Source organism: Balaenoptera ricei, chromosome 3 (genome assembly GCF_028023285.1).
Source record: "Balaenoptera ricei isolate mBalRic1 chromosome 3, mBalRic1.hap2, whole genome shotgun sequence".
Taxonomy (NCBI): domain Eukaryota; kingdom Metazoa; phylum Chordata; class Mammalia; order Artiodactyla; family Balaenopteridae; genus Balaenoptera; species Balaenoptera ricei.
In genome coordinates, this window is record NC_082641.1 from 180,332,127 (window position 1) to 180,345,972 (window position 13,846).

At 55.8% G+C, this 13,846-nt stretch overlaps 1 protein-coding gene across 1 annotated transcript in view; it reads left to right on the forward strand.

The window, feature by feature from the left end:
- The first annotated feature begins 10,299 nt into the window (after positions 1-10,299).
- The window catches only part of NFIC (nuclear factor I C), a 64,981-nt gene continuing 61,434 nt past the window's right edge, over positions 10,300-13,846 (forward strand). Inside the window, exon 1 of the mRNA XM_059918797.1 lies at positions 10,300-10,407. Coding sequence (XP_059774780.1) covers positions 10,405-10,407 — 3 coding nt within the window. The 5' untranslated portion in view covers positions 10,300-10,404. The remainder of the gene's footprint in view (positions 10,408-13,846) is intronic.

A 13,846-nucleotide genomic window follows, 5' to 3' on the forward strand; every position in this document is an offset into this window, starting at 1 on the left:
AGACTGCGCCTTGCTGTGTGGCCTATCAGGACACGGCTGGGTACGTGCTGACCAATGAGAATGCCACAAAGAGTCAGGCCCCATCTCCAAGCGAAGCCCATTGGCCCAATGAAGGGGTGCGGGGTGGGTCCATTTGGTCCCCCAAATCTAGCACTCTGGGTCCCTTACAGACATCCCTTTGCTGGTCCGTCTTAACTTGGGGGCCTCAGGGTTGGTTTGAGGGAGCTCCTTGCTCAGATATGTGCCCCAGGGTTGTTATCACCTTATCAAAGTCAGAATTATACGTAAAATTTCAGTAAGTCATTCACTAAACACTTATTGATCAATTGCCACGTGCTGGGCAGTGAGCAGGTGAAGATGAACAAGGCAGATGCGGAGGAAAAGCCACACTGGAAGGAGAGGAGTCTGGGAAGAGGAACAGCCCGTGCAAAGGCCCTGGGGCAGGACTGGGCCTGGCATGTTGGAGGAACAGCTGGGAGGTCCATGTGTCTGGAGCAGAGTGAGCGAGGGGGAGAGAGGGAGGAGGGGATGGCAGGGAGGGGACGGGGCAGGTCGTGAAGGGCCTTGTGGGCCGCGGGGAGGACTTTAGTCATCCTGAGGGCAACGGAGCCCTGGAGGTCTTTAGACAGTGGGAAGATGTGTTGTGCCACCGAAGGACTGGGGTTTGGGGTACGGTCCTTCCTTTCTCTGGGCCATAATCTCCTCATTCATCAAATTGGGGAGTGATAATACCTACCTAGGGAGCTGATGTGACGGTAAAGGAAGGTTCCAGCAAGGTAGCTGGTACATGGTGGGTACACAGCCTTCACCTGATCCAGCCCAGCCCCCATTACCACCCACCTGGACCAGCACATCCCCTCATCCTTGTCCCCAGCTCCCACCCGTGCCCTCAGTCTGTCCTCCGTGCAGTAGCCAGAGGGCCCCTGTGAGCACCTGAGTCAGGCCCTGCCCCTCCTCTGCCCACAGCCCTCCAGGGCTCCCACCTCCCTCCCAGTAAAAATCCAAGTCCTCCTGGGACACACAAGGCCCTGCACGACTTGCCCCGTCCACTCCCTGCCCTCCTCTCCTCCCTCTCTCCCCCTTGCTCACTCTGCTCCAGACACACAGGCCTCCCCACTGTTCCTCTATTGCACAAGGCATGGCCCTGCCCCAGGGCTTTTGCATGTGCTGTGCCCTTTGGCACACTCTCCCCCCAGACACCTACATGGCTCCCCGTCCACATCCTTTAGGTCTCAGCTTATTATATTACACCCCCAAGCTTGACCCCCCACTTCCCCTCCCTCTCTCTCCCTTTCTTTATTTTTCTCCGTGTTGCTCATCACCACCTGACATCTCCTTCCACATCTTGCTCCCCATCTGTCTCCCCCACTGCACCATCAGCTCCATGAGGGCAGGAATTTTGCCTTTTTTGTTCCCTATGGCAACCTCAGTGCCCAGAACAGCGCCTGGCACAAGAAGGTGCTCTATAAATGTTCACGGGTGAATTAATGAAAGAAGGCTTCAATTATCTTTACCCCCCTCCCTGAACTGTTCCAGCTCAGCCCCTGTCCCCCTTCCTGTATCCCCTCCAGCCCACCCCTTCCCCACCACCCCCAGCCCTGGGGGCGCCCCTGGGGTTCACTGGGCCAAGAGCGGGAACAGCAGGTGTGGCGAGAAGAACCAGGCAGGGGCCCCCCAGCGCTCCGGAGTCTGGACAGGGCCCCCCATCGCTGGCAGCAGGGCAGCCCCCTCCAGCAGCCGTCAGCCACTTCTGCTGTCCACAGGATTTGCTTTTTGAATTAGAGGAGGGGGAGTAATCAGGGCGGGCCGTGTTTGTGTTTGTGGGAAGACTTCGTGGCCTGGCGGCCTGGCGCGGCCTTGCTAGGCGGCTGGCTGGGACTCAGTTCTGGCCCGATTCCCGGGAGGGAACCGAGGAAACGGGTCCATGTGGGTGTGTGCAGACGTGTGTAGGGGTCTTGACCCCCCATCCGGCCCAGAAGCCCAGCTTGGCTCATCTTGGGGGGCGCTGAGGCCTGGGCAAGCCCTCTGCTCCTGTATTTGGGCCCAGGGTCCCTGCCCCGCAGCTCCAGAATCTCTGCCAACCAAACCCCGGTGCTGAGGTTTTCGATGATGAACAGATGGTCTCAGGCCTGGCGGGGAGTGGGGTGCCGGGCTGAGCCCTGGAGGGGCACCGCGGCCCCCTGGAGGGATCACCAGGGCAGGGAGTGCCTCTGCGTCTGGGGTTTGGGGGGGTGCCATCCTCGGAGGGTCCCCCGGTTTGGCCACGTCATGGTTGGCAGAAGACAGCCTTGTGGGGAGGGCGGAGGCCTGGGCCCGCTGCCATGTCAAATTCCTCCCAGCAGCAGTTGGGGGGTGGGGGGAGGGAGAGGTTTTTTTGTTTTTTGTTTTTTTTCCAACAGAATCCAAAGGAGGAGAGAGAGCTTTTGGCAGGAGGAAGGGATTGGAGCTAAGCCTGGGCCCGGCTCACTCTGAATCACGCTCCTGGCCTTGCGCTCGGCAGCTGGAGGGGGCTGGCGGGAAGGGACAATGGCACTTATCCTCTGCCTGCACCACCTTCTCAGAAAAGGGGTGGCCTCCTCGAAGGACAGCAGACCTGGCCTTCAACCAACCCCCAACCCCGGCTGCTGTCCCATCTCCCACCAGCTGCTCAACGGGCTTTGCTGCTTCCACACCTTTACTTAGGCTGTTCCTTCTGCCTGGATGGCCTTCCCATCCATCTCAGGGTCTCCCCAGGCCACCTCGGATCTGGTCTTCCGTCCCCCTGGGCCTAGAGGCCTGAGGCTGGAGCCTGAGGCCAAAAGAAAAATAAAAAAATCAACAATACCAATCCTGACTTTATTTAAACATGACATTTTGTTTGTCACAGATTTTCTGCAGATGCTTTAACAGATTAGTTGTCTTGATGACTGAGCTTTTGGTGCCCCCTTAAATATTGTACCCCTCTACTGGCCTCACCCACGTTTCAGCCCTGGGGATCTAGTTTGTGCCAGGCTGAAACCAAGGCCTGGGGATGGAGACAAGGCAAAGAATACAAAGGTCAGGCGTCTGGCCCCCATCACTGGAGACACACACTGAACAGGAGAGAGCCACGCGGGCGCTAGCGATAATGGAGAAGCGCCAGCACTGAGAGGCCCACTGGACACTCAGCTTACCTGCTGTGTGACCCTGGGTAAGTCATTTCCTTCCCTGGGCCTGAATGATGCCTCTTCTATCACACAATCTAATAAGGGTTTCCCTGCCGGCCCCGAGGGCTGTTTGTGCATGAAATGGCATAATAGCCGGAGATTGCTGCCTACACAATGTAAGCTGTTATTAGGTTTTCAGGGCCACCCTTGGGCCTCAATTTCCTCATCTATAAAATGGGCGTAATGATAGCTGCTATGGCTAACCTCCCAGGGCCCTGGAGGATTCAAAGGGGAATAATGATGCTTTGCAGAGGGACCTTGTGAAGGCTGAGAAAGTGGGGACGATCGCTTCTGTTGGGAAGTCTGGACCCCCCGCCCCTCCATTAGAATAACACCTCCTGCAGAAACATTGAAAAGGCGTACTGGCTGTGTGACCTTGGGCAACTCCCTCAACCTCTCTGGGCCTCAGCATCCTTATCTATACTATGGGAATGATGACAGTACCTTCGACTCAGAGCTGTAACAGTGAGTTAATGCAGAGGTCAGCAAACCACATCCTAGGGGCTAGATTTTTCTGTTCAGCGATCGAGCTAAGAATGTTTAAATGGTTGAAAGAAATCATAAAGAATAATATTTTGTGACAATTATGTGAAATTCTCATTTTGGTGTTTTTCAATAAAGTTGTATTGGCACCCAGCCATGCCCATCCGTTGACATGTTGTCCAACGCAGCTTTTGAGCTACAAGGGCAGAACTGAGTGGGTGCAACAGAGACCCTCTGGCCCGCAAGGCTGAAAAGAGTCATTCTCTGGCTCTCTGCTGAAAAAGTTTGCAAGCCCTGGCTTCCTTTGAACTGCAGTGGGCACAAAAATGAGCTTGGTCCAGGTGTGTCCACTACGGTTATTAAATCTGGGCTACTTTTCCCCTGTCAACGTCTAATCTCCAGCTTTTTCCCCACACCACTGAGGATTCTTGAAAGTCTGCCTTACTCCCCCATCCTGTGCCATCTCCTCCACAATCCCCTGCAGCTGGGCACTTAGGTTGTTCCTATGTGCTAAGGCAGAGCTGCAGTGGACAGCCTCGTGTCTCAAGCTCGTTTGTTTTTATGCAAAAAACACCCTCCATCATTCACTGGGTGCTAGGTCCTGTTCTAGGCACTTGGCAAATATCAACTTATTTCATCCTCGGTATGACTACTGTGTTCCCCTCCCCCATTTTGCAGATGGGCAAACTGAGGCTCAGCAAATTGAGGTGACTTGCCCAGGGTCACACTGCTGGGATTTGAACCCAGGCTGGGTGACTGTCTGTGCCTTGGGCCGCTCTCCTCGTTCCTTGAGGTAGAGACCCAGAAGCCCAGTCCTTGCAGCAGAGGGGACAAGGATTCAAAGACTCCATTGGTTCACTGGCAAACTGTCCTCACTGGATATATTTGAAGATCACTTAGGGCCAACGTGGCGTTTGATGCTTGAGCCCCACCTAAGGCCTCCCGAAAGCAGGCCCTGGACTCTGAGATTAGCCAGGAGAACTGGCCATTTCTGCCAAGACAGGGAAGTGACAACCCTTGGGTAGAATCCAGGTGTGGATTTGGGGGCCCCGCCCCAAACCAGTAGCTGCTTTTCGATTGGGCCTGGGAAGGGGGGCGGGGCCAACAGGGCTCTGCAGAATCCAGCAAGCTTTGGATTTATCCCTAACCTTCCCCGCTCCCCCACCCCTGCTGCCATCTCATTGGCACTCTCCCCATCACTCACCAGGTCTGCAATGATGCATCTGCTCCTCTGTTTGTTCAGTCTTGGCCACCGGATGTGGGGCAACTGAAATTCCCCATCCCTCTGGAGGGCGTGTCAGATGGTGCAACCACTTTGGAAAATAGTTTGGCAGGTTCTTAAAAAGTTAAACACACACCTACCACCGTGGGATCCAGCTTTTACTCCTAAGTCTTTGTTCAAGAGAAATGAAAGCCTATGGCCATGAAAGACTTTGACATAAATGCACTTAGCATACGACTCATTCCACTGCCAGACATTTACCACCACGAGGAACAAAAGCAAATGTTCATACGAAGGCTTGTGCATGGAGGTTCATAGCAGCTGTATTTGTAATAGTCCGGAACTGGAAACAACTCAGATGTCCCTCAGCAGGTGAAGGGATACAACGTTAACACATCCAGACAAGGGAATACTAGCCAGTGATAAAAAAGGCATAAGCTATTGGTACATGGAACAATGTGGATGAGCTGCAAAATAATTATGCTTGAGTGAAAGAAGCCAGACACAAAAGAATGTTATTGACACTTGACCACGCCCATTGGTTTACTTACTGTCTGTGTCTGCTTTTGTGCTAGAGACAGAGCTGAGTAGTAAGTGACTTTGGGTAGTCAGTAAGTAACTCTCTGGGCCTCAGTTCCCACATCTGTAAAAATGGGGCTAGGCATATCACCTACGCACAGGTGTGGGCATCTGTGTGGTTTTCTTCATGTTCTTACGTAAATGTTGGACGCATGTCTTTATCATTCAGCGATTTGGGTTTTCTTTTTTTTTCCTCTGCATAATAAAGGATCTTGGAGATTAGCTCATATCAGTGCTGTGATTGAGGAACGCTGATGCGTGTGTGTGTGTGTGTGTGTGTGATTCTTTTAAATATACATTTAACATATACACATATTATATAATGTACAAATATAAATTATATAATATATAATAATTATACATGTGTTCATAATATATACTACATAATACATGTTTAGTACACATGAATTTTATATGATTCATTTTTATATGTATATAAAGACTTAAGATACACACACATATGATTCTTTTTAAAAATGGGATTTTAAACAGGCGTTGTCCCTCTGAGACTTTCACTTATTCAACAAATATGTATTGAGCACCTACTATGTACCAGGCACTGTTCTCAGTGTCAGGGACACAGCTGTGAACCATACAGACAGCACCCCCTCCCCTGACATGGAGTTGACAGTCTGTTCCCAGCACATCCTAATTTTGAGTTCGTGATTTAGCTGTTTATTTGGGCCTTAGATGCTGGCATGAGTTTAATCCCAGTCTGACTCACGACTTGCACTTATCATTGTTCCATTTATTAGTAACTTTAAATGTTTGCTAATAGACTAAATACCCAAATCCTCAAAATAAATACCACCAGGGTAAACAGAACTTTCACAATAACACCTCAAAGTGCTTCTTCCTCATCCTACTTTCTGGGCTCCTCTCCCCAAAGTTAACCATACTCCTGAATCCTCTCTTTTCTTGAAAATAATTGTATCTCAAATATATATTCCCCCAAAATGTTGTCTCATTTTAGTTACTCTGAATTCATAAAGAGGGACTCATGCTGTGTCTAATATTTGGGAGTTTTTTGTTCCACTCCATGTAATGTTGCTAAGTCTATCCTTACTGTTTGCCTGTGGCTGAGAACACCACTGTGGCTGCTGATTAATATGCCACTGGATGAATTTCCCACAATGCATTTCTCCATTCTCTCAGCGATGAGCACATTTGGGTTGTTTCTGGGTGTCCGCCTTCTTCACAGTGCAGTAATGATGAGTTTGTGGCATGTTTCCTGGGGCAAAAAGCCAGGGTTTCTTGTGGATATGTATCTGGGCGAGGAAAGGCTATGTTATGTGGCACATGAATGTTCAGTGTTGTCATTAATATCAGTCTGTTTTCCAAAGTGGTTGCAGTGTGGAAGAGCCCTGTGTACCCACAGCCTCTCCATCATTTGGTATTGTTGGACGTTTTAAATTTGGGGCAATGATAATGGGGCCTTGATGTGGCTTTGTCATGCATTTCCTTGATCCTTAAAGAGGTTGGACATCTCTTCATGCACTTATTGGTCACCCATATTTCATTGTTTGCGTGCTTTTTGCACATTTTCTTTTGGGGTAGCTGCCTTTTTCATACTGAAACTTCTTTTTAAAGGATTGTGTCATCCCATCAGAAGGCTATACCATTATCAATAGCATGCATTCTCAGCAAGGACAAAAATCAATTCTTGGGGGGTGAAAAAAAATCTTACTCTTTTAATGTACAAAACACAGATATATATACAGTATATAAACAAATATTCAGTATATCTGGGTATTAAAATTTCATAAGGGGTGATTAGGAAAAAAATGTCTAAAACAACTGGGGGGATAATAAAAAAAGGCTGAGAAACACTGATTTATAGCAATTTTCACAAGTCTATGGTGATTAGGGGCATACATACCTTTTCCCAAGTTCAGGATAGGCTCCTGGAAATTGGACCATAAGGTCTGAACTTGGCTTAGGCCTCTGCCATGCCTGCCAAACTGCCTTCCCGTTCATATACACATTTACCTCCAGGCAATTTATGAAAACGCCTGTTTTACCACATCCTCACCAGCACTGGGTTTTATCAATTTAGAAATCTTTACTGATTTTGATGGGTGCCAAAGCATGGTAGGTTCTTATTGTTCATTATTCTTTCTTTGGTGTCTGTAAGCCTGGACATTTTTTATATGTTTACTAATCAGTCTGTCTTTTGGGAATGTTCTAGGGTGGAAGAAATGTAAGCCAACACATCTGGAAGAAAGGGGATCTTTTATATACAGTGGCAGTAACTTAGCAGAGTTGTGTCCTACAGTTATACAGAAAGCAGAACTTGTAAGTGATGAACTTGGATATTTAGCAGAGGGGACTTTCCAGTCAAGTGTCGAAGGTGCAGCCCCGTTTCTTCTCGCTGCTTATAGCAAAATGTGAGAGGAAAGAGATAGATAGATAGAGGGAAGAACTGTTAAGCAAAAAGGAACCAGGACTTGATAATTTGGGAGATTCTCGCAAAAGAAGCCAAAATCAGGAGATTCACTGTCAGGAAAGCGTCCTCCGGACCATCACTCATCACTTACTGAACTGGGTAAAATTGGGCAAGACTCTAAACCAGTCTGAGCCTCAGTTTCCTCATCTGTGAAATGGGGATACAAAGGTAATAGCAATCAACTACGTGCCAATAAAAATTAAAAAAAAAAAAAGGTAATAGCACCACCCACCTCATGGGGCTGCTATGAGGGTAAATGCGTAGCCTCGTGTAAAGCATTTAACTCTATGCCTGCAGGCCCAGGGGTGGCCTTGTGGGGAAAATGATGGGTGGGGGGGCAGCTTCTGTGCCCCCACTACTGCCATCTGGACCCGAATCCCTGCCTGGCTGACATCAATCCCCCCCCCACCCCCACCCCCGCCTCTCCTCCCAGGTACCTAACTCCCTGAGGTAGGGGAGGAGCTGAGGGTTCAAGCTGGGGATTAACAGAGGCCGATTAGAGTCGAGCTGAGAGCAGGGGGTCTCTATCCTCTTGACCCTTTCTTCTCCGGAGCCAGAGCCGGTGTATCCACCCTGGCTCCTTTTGGCTTCAGGTGTGTGAGAGGGGAGGCCACCTCCAGAACCTCCCCCCTCACCTGCAAAGCACCCTGGAAGAGTCGTTAGGATTAGGACCCTTGGGCTTCTGACGTGCTGGTTGAGGAGCTCCCCCTCTCTGGGCCTCACTTTTCTCTTCTTAAAAATGGGGAAAGGAATGTGCAGATGAAGCCGGAAAACCTCAGCGTCCCAGAGCGAACGCTCCCTGCACGCCTGAGATATTGGCTACATACTGAACACCTACTATGTAGGCAGAGCTGCTGTTAACCACCGTTTGCCTGAGATTTTCCGGCCCCTGGGGTGCCCAACCACGCACAGAATTAACTTCCAGAAGACCCCAGAGTCAGCCATGGCTCCAGAAGGGCGGTCCAGGGCCTGATTCTGCTCCGGGGGTGCTGCCTGCCCCCGCCCGAAACCCTGGCGTCCTCCCTGGGGGAGCTGAGAACCACCTCCCCAAAGGGGTCCCTGAATCCTGGAGCCCCAGTTGGGGGGAAGTGAGGTCGCACGCAGGGGGAAACCCAGACAGAAGGACGGCAGCAGATCCTCCTCCACCCCACCAGGTCGCGGCAAGCCCCCCTCCCGTCGTCCCCCAGTTGCGCCAGACGCAGAGCCTGAGAGGGGGCGGGGAGAAGGGGGCGGTGCCTACTCTGCGGCTGCCGGAGGAGGGGGGACTGCGGGAGAGCGCGTGGCGGGGGGCGGGGGCGCTGCGGCACGGCTTCCCAGCCCGCAGCAGCCCGCGCAGCAGGGGCGGGGGCGCTGACCCTCCACGGCCCGGCCCCTCCCCCCGCTGCGGAGGCTTCTCCCTTAATCCCGACCCGGGGAGGGGGCGGCCGCTCCCCCCCACACCTACCGAGCCGCCGCGCGCGCTCCCCGCCCCCCGCCCCGCCTGGAGCCCCTGCGGGACCCCCAGGGAACCCCTGCCCCCCAGGTCTGTCACCCTCAGTGTCCGAGTCTCTGTCTGTGTCCCCATCTGTCCCGTCTCCCCGCTGTGCGTGTTTGTGCCTGTGTATCCGGGACACCTGCACTCAGGGGCAGGGGTGGCTGCTGCGATGGCCTGGGGGAGGGGTCCGGGGGGGTCGGCGTGTGGCTCAGTCCGAGGTCTGAAATGTCTTTCTACGATTGTCACTCTGTGTGCGTGTCTGAGTGACACCCTGCTGGCTGTGAGTCTGTGTATGTGACAGCGTGGAGGCTGTGGGTGTCTGGGTGACACCCCGAAGGCTGTGAGCATGTGGGTCCCCGTGTGTCTGTCTGGGTGACACCGCAGGATGTGAGTGTGAGTCTGTGTTCGTGGCATCCTGCAGGAGGTGTGCGTCCAAGAACCGCATCGGCTGTGAGCGTGGGCCCCGGTATATCTGGGTGACACCCGCAGACTGTGTGTGTCTGTAACACGCCGCAGGCGCGTCGGTGTGCGTTCTGTGTCGGTGTCGGAGTCGAGGAGGCCCGGGCCGCGAGTGTCCCCAGCTGTCTGCGTGTGTGTGTATCTGTGTGTGTGTGTGCGTGTGTGTGTGTATGTGAGCGCGCGCGCGCCGTGAAGGTGGATCCGCTCCCTCCGCAGCGAGCCCGACCCGGGCCCCACGACCCGCCGCCGCGGCCGTTCGCCTGGCCTCCCCTCGCGCGGGCCGGGCCGGGGATGGAGCCGCGGCCGGAGCCGCCGGAGCCGGGGCCGGGGCGCGGAGCGGCCTGAGGCGCGGGCGGCGCGCGGGACCGGGGGGAGGGCGGGCCGAGGGGAGGGTCCTGGGCTGGGGGGGCGGGAACGGCGCGCCCCCTCCCTCGCGCGCTCGCTCCCTCCCCCGCGCGCCCTCCCTCGCCGCCTCCTCCCGCCGCCTCCGGCCCCCCCTCGCCGGGGACCGAGCGCGCTCGCTCCGGCGCCGGCCTCGCCTCCTCGCAGCAGCGCCATGGTACGTCGCCGCCCCCACTTTCGTTTTCGCCCGGGGAGTTTTTGGGGTGGTGAGTGGGCTCCGGGCGAAAGTTGAGAGGTCTGGGGGGGCAGGGGGCGGGGGCCGCCCGGGGGAGGGGCTCGATGCGGGGACCCCCCACACAACCGCCGCCCCGGGACCCCCGCCCGCCAGTCCAACCCCCCCCGCGGCTGGGGGCGGAGCTGGCGCGCGGGGCGCAGCGGGGGACCCCAAGTGGGGGGGGGCCCCCTCGCGGGCACCATGGAGTTGGAGGGGAGGGCGGGGCTCCCGGGAGAGGGTCCCCCCCCAGGCCAGGCCTCCGCCCCCTCCCTGGCCCGGCGGGAGAAGGTAGGCGGGAGGGCGCGGCTCCGGGCGCAAGACCCCCAAGCGCGCAGCCGGCTGGGAAGCCGGGCCCAGGGAGGGGGCGCCTGACGGGGCCGTGCGGGGTGGGGGTCGCGGCGGCCCTCGCGGGTTGCCCCGGCCCGGGCGAGCGCGGCGCGCCAGCTAGCGGAAAATGGCCGCTGCGGAGAGGGGCGGAGAGCGCGCAGCGGCCGCCGCCGGGCGCCTTGAACTTGGAGCCGGGCGGGCGGCCGCTCTCGGCGCCGCGCAGGGGCAGCCACCCGGCCGGCCCTAGCGCCGCCTGAGCCCCGCCCCCCGGCCGACCCCAGCCCCGCCGCGGTCCCAGCCGGGAGGGGTCACCGGGTCTAGGCCGGGCGCGCCCCAGGCCCGCAAGCGCCGGTAGCTGCACTTGAGGGTTCCGGTGTCCGGTCCGCTGGCGCAGTGGCATCTTCACTCGAGGGGTGCGTTTGGGGGCCCCTGTGCTCTCAAACGAGTCAGCACGGGAATCCGGGGGTGCATTCGCGGGTCTGTGCAGCTAGGTGGTCCCATGCCTGTCCGTGGGTCCGTGGGTCCCCGGGCGTGGGGTCCTCTCCTTTATGTATCTGTGTGTCTGCACATCCACGTGGCTGTGTGTGTGTTGTGTTGAGTGTTGTTAAAGCATTGTGCGGCTATGGGACAGTGTGTGTGTGTGTGTTAGGGTAACTGGGCAACTGTGCCACGGGTCCCCGTGGGGCGGTGTTGTGAAGCTGTGTGGCTGAGTTGGATGTCCCGGGGGACGTGATGTCCCTGGATGACCATGGGGGTGTCCACGTATGAGTGTGTGGAGGTTAGGGGGTTGCCAGTGAGTGGGGAACTGTGTCGCGTGGCTGCGTCTCAGGGGACAGTTGGGTGTCGCTGTGTGCGTTTGACTGGCGCTGAGTGACTATTCCTGGGGATGGGTCTACACTCTCCCCCCCACCCCCACCCCCCCCCCGCCCAGTTCCTTTTTTCCTGTAACCCGGGCTGCCGGATGGGGAACGGGTGCTTCCTCCACCTCGCCAAAAGCTCTGTCCCCTCCTCTCACTCCCTACCCCGTCCGCTCCAATTACCCCTGCCTCGGGGTCCCCTATCTGCATGTCCCCAGGTGGTCCCAGCTTGAGGTTCGGGCGCGAGGTGGCGCCGGGACGCGATCACTCGGCGGCGATGTCTCCCGCCAGGGGCTGCGCGTGCGCGTGGCCCAGAGGGGGCGGGGCGGCGGGGGGGGTCCCCCCTCCCCCCCAGAGGAGGTCTCGAGGGATGGGTGGTTACCGAAGCGCGTGGGTTAAGTCTGGACCAGGGGGGTGGCAAAGGAGACCCCCTCGCCCGGATGGGCAGGGAGACGCGCCCCCAGCCCTACCTCCCAGCGCTTGCCCGGGACCAGGCCAGACCGGGCGGGCACACAGGGTTGTTTTCTCCCCTCCAGGGGAATCCCCTTCGCGCCCCCATCCCCACCCCAGGGCGCTTTATATAATTTTCTAAATATAAAAGCCCCAAGGCCAGGTGGGAGTCTCTGCTTTCAACTTTCAACCTGCATTCCCTTTTGGGGGGCTGTTTGGGAAGAGGAGAAAAGGGGTCCCACGTTGACACAGGGATGCATCCATACGCAACACTCAGGGATCCCAGCTCAGGTAAGATCACCCATCCTCACGCCCCTCCGTTCCCCGTGCTCACCCTGCCCTACACCCACTGCCGGTGCTCAGACGCAGCGCTCCCCCACCCCACGCCCGGGCACTGCCCTCCACCACACTGGCCTCCATCCCCACCTGTCACCTGGTGCACAGTCAGCAGCACACGCTCATGACACGCTCTTACAGCTGTCTGTTCACAGCCACACGTGTACAGAATTCTGCCCCCACACAGGTGCACACGCAGCCACACACAGAGGCACGCAGCCACACACAAGAGGCACGCAGACACACACAGAGGCACGCAGCCACACACAGGTGCACACGCAGCCACACACAGAGGCACGCAGCCACACACAGAGGCACGCAGCCACACACAGGTGCACACGCAGACACACACAGAGGCACGCAGACACACACAGAGGCACGCAGCCACACACACTCGTAAACAGGCACCTGCGTTTGTGGGAGGGGGAGGAGCCAAGCCTATCGCGCCCTCCCCCCACCTCCACGTCTGAGCCAGGTCCCTGCAGGATCTGGAGAGCAAAGACCCCAGCTGTGGGCGCATTTGGGGGGAGGACAACCATGAGGGGGAGCAGGAATGCGGGTGCTGTGTGTCACCGTGTGTGTGTGTGTGTGTGTGTGCCAGTGTATAAATAGTGGGAGGAGTTCTGTCCATGGGTTCGTGTGCTTGTAAGTGTATACTTGTGTTCTGGTGTGTATGTGTTATTGTGGCTGATTGCACATGTGTTGTGCTTGGGCTGTGCATGACCTCGTGTGGGCCTGTGTGTCTCTGTGTGAGTCTGCATGAGTCTGTATGTGTCCCCTCGGGTCTGGGTGTCTGTATCTGCTGGAGTCTGTGTGATGTGTGAGAATCTGTGTGTCTCCGTGTGGTGTGTTTCTGTGTGTCTTTGTGTCTCTTTGTGTCATGTTGTGTGTGTGTGTCTCTGTGTTGTGCCTGTACCAGCCCATATGTCATACCGCATTACTTCTCAAGGCTGAGGACCTTAACATCCCCTTCTGCAGGCTCAATTTCTCATCTGTAAAATGGGAACACACAGGATGCCCCACAAGGTTGCAGGAGGGGTGGCAATGTCAGCCGTGCATCCACAGGTCCTGGCCCCCTGGCTGTGTCCTCTATTCGCTGGGTACGGCCGCTGTGGAGTTCCCTGGTGGTCTCAGGCTTTGATCATCCCTCCCTGAGCTGCTCTCACTTTTGAAAGTGCTGCTGTGAATTCCACTCACATGTTTTAAGTTTGCTTTTTAATAACATGAGCGACTCATGAACATCTAAAGAGGATGCAAAAGTACCCAGAGTAAAAATCAAACCTTCCTCATCACCCCCACCCCGCTGGGACCCCCCCACTCCAGAAAAGCCCTATTTCATCCCGCTTTGTCTGAGCAACTCCACATGTAACAGATACACATTCTTATAAAGGATACACATATATTCTTATAAA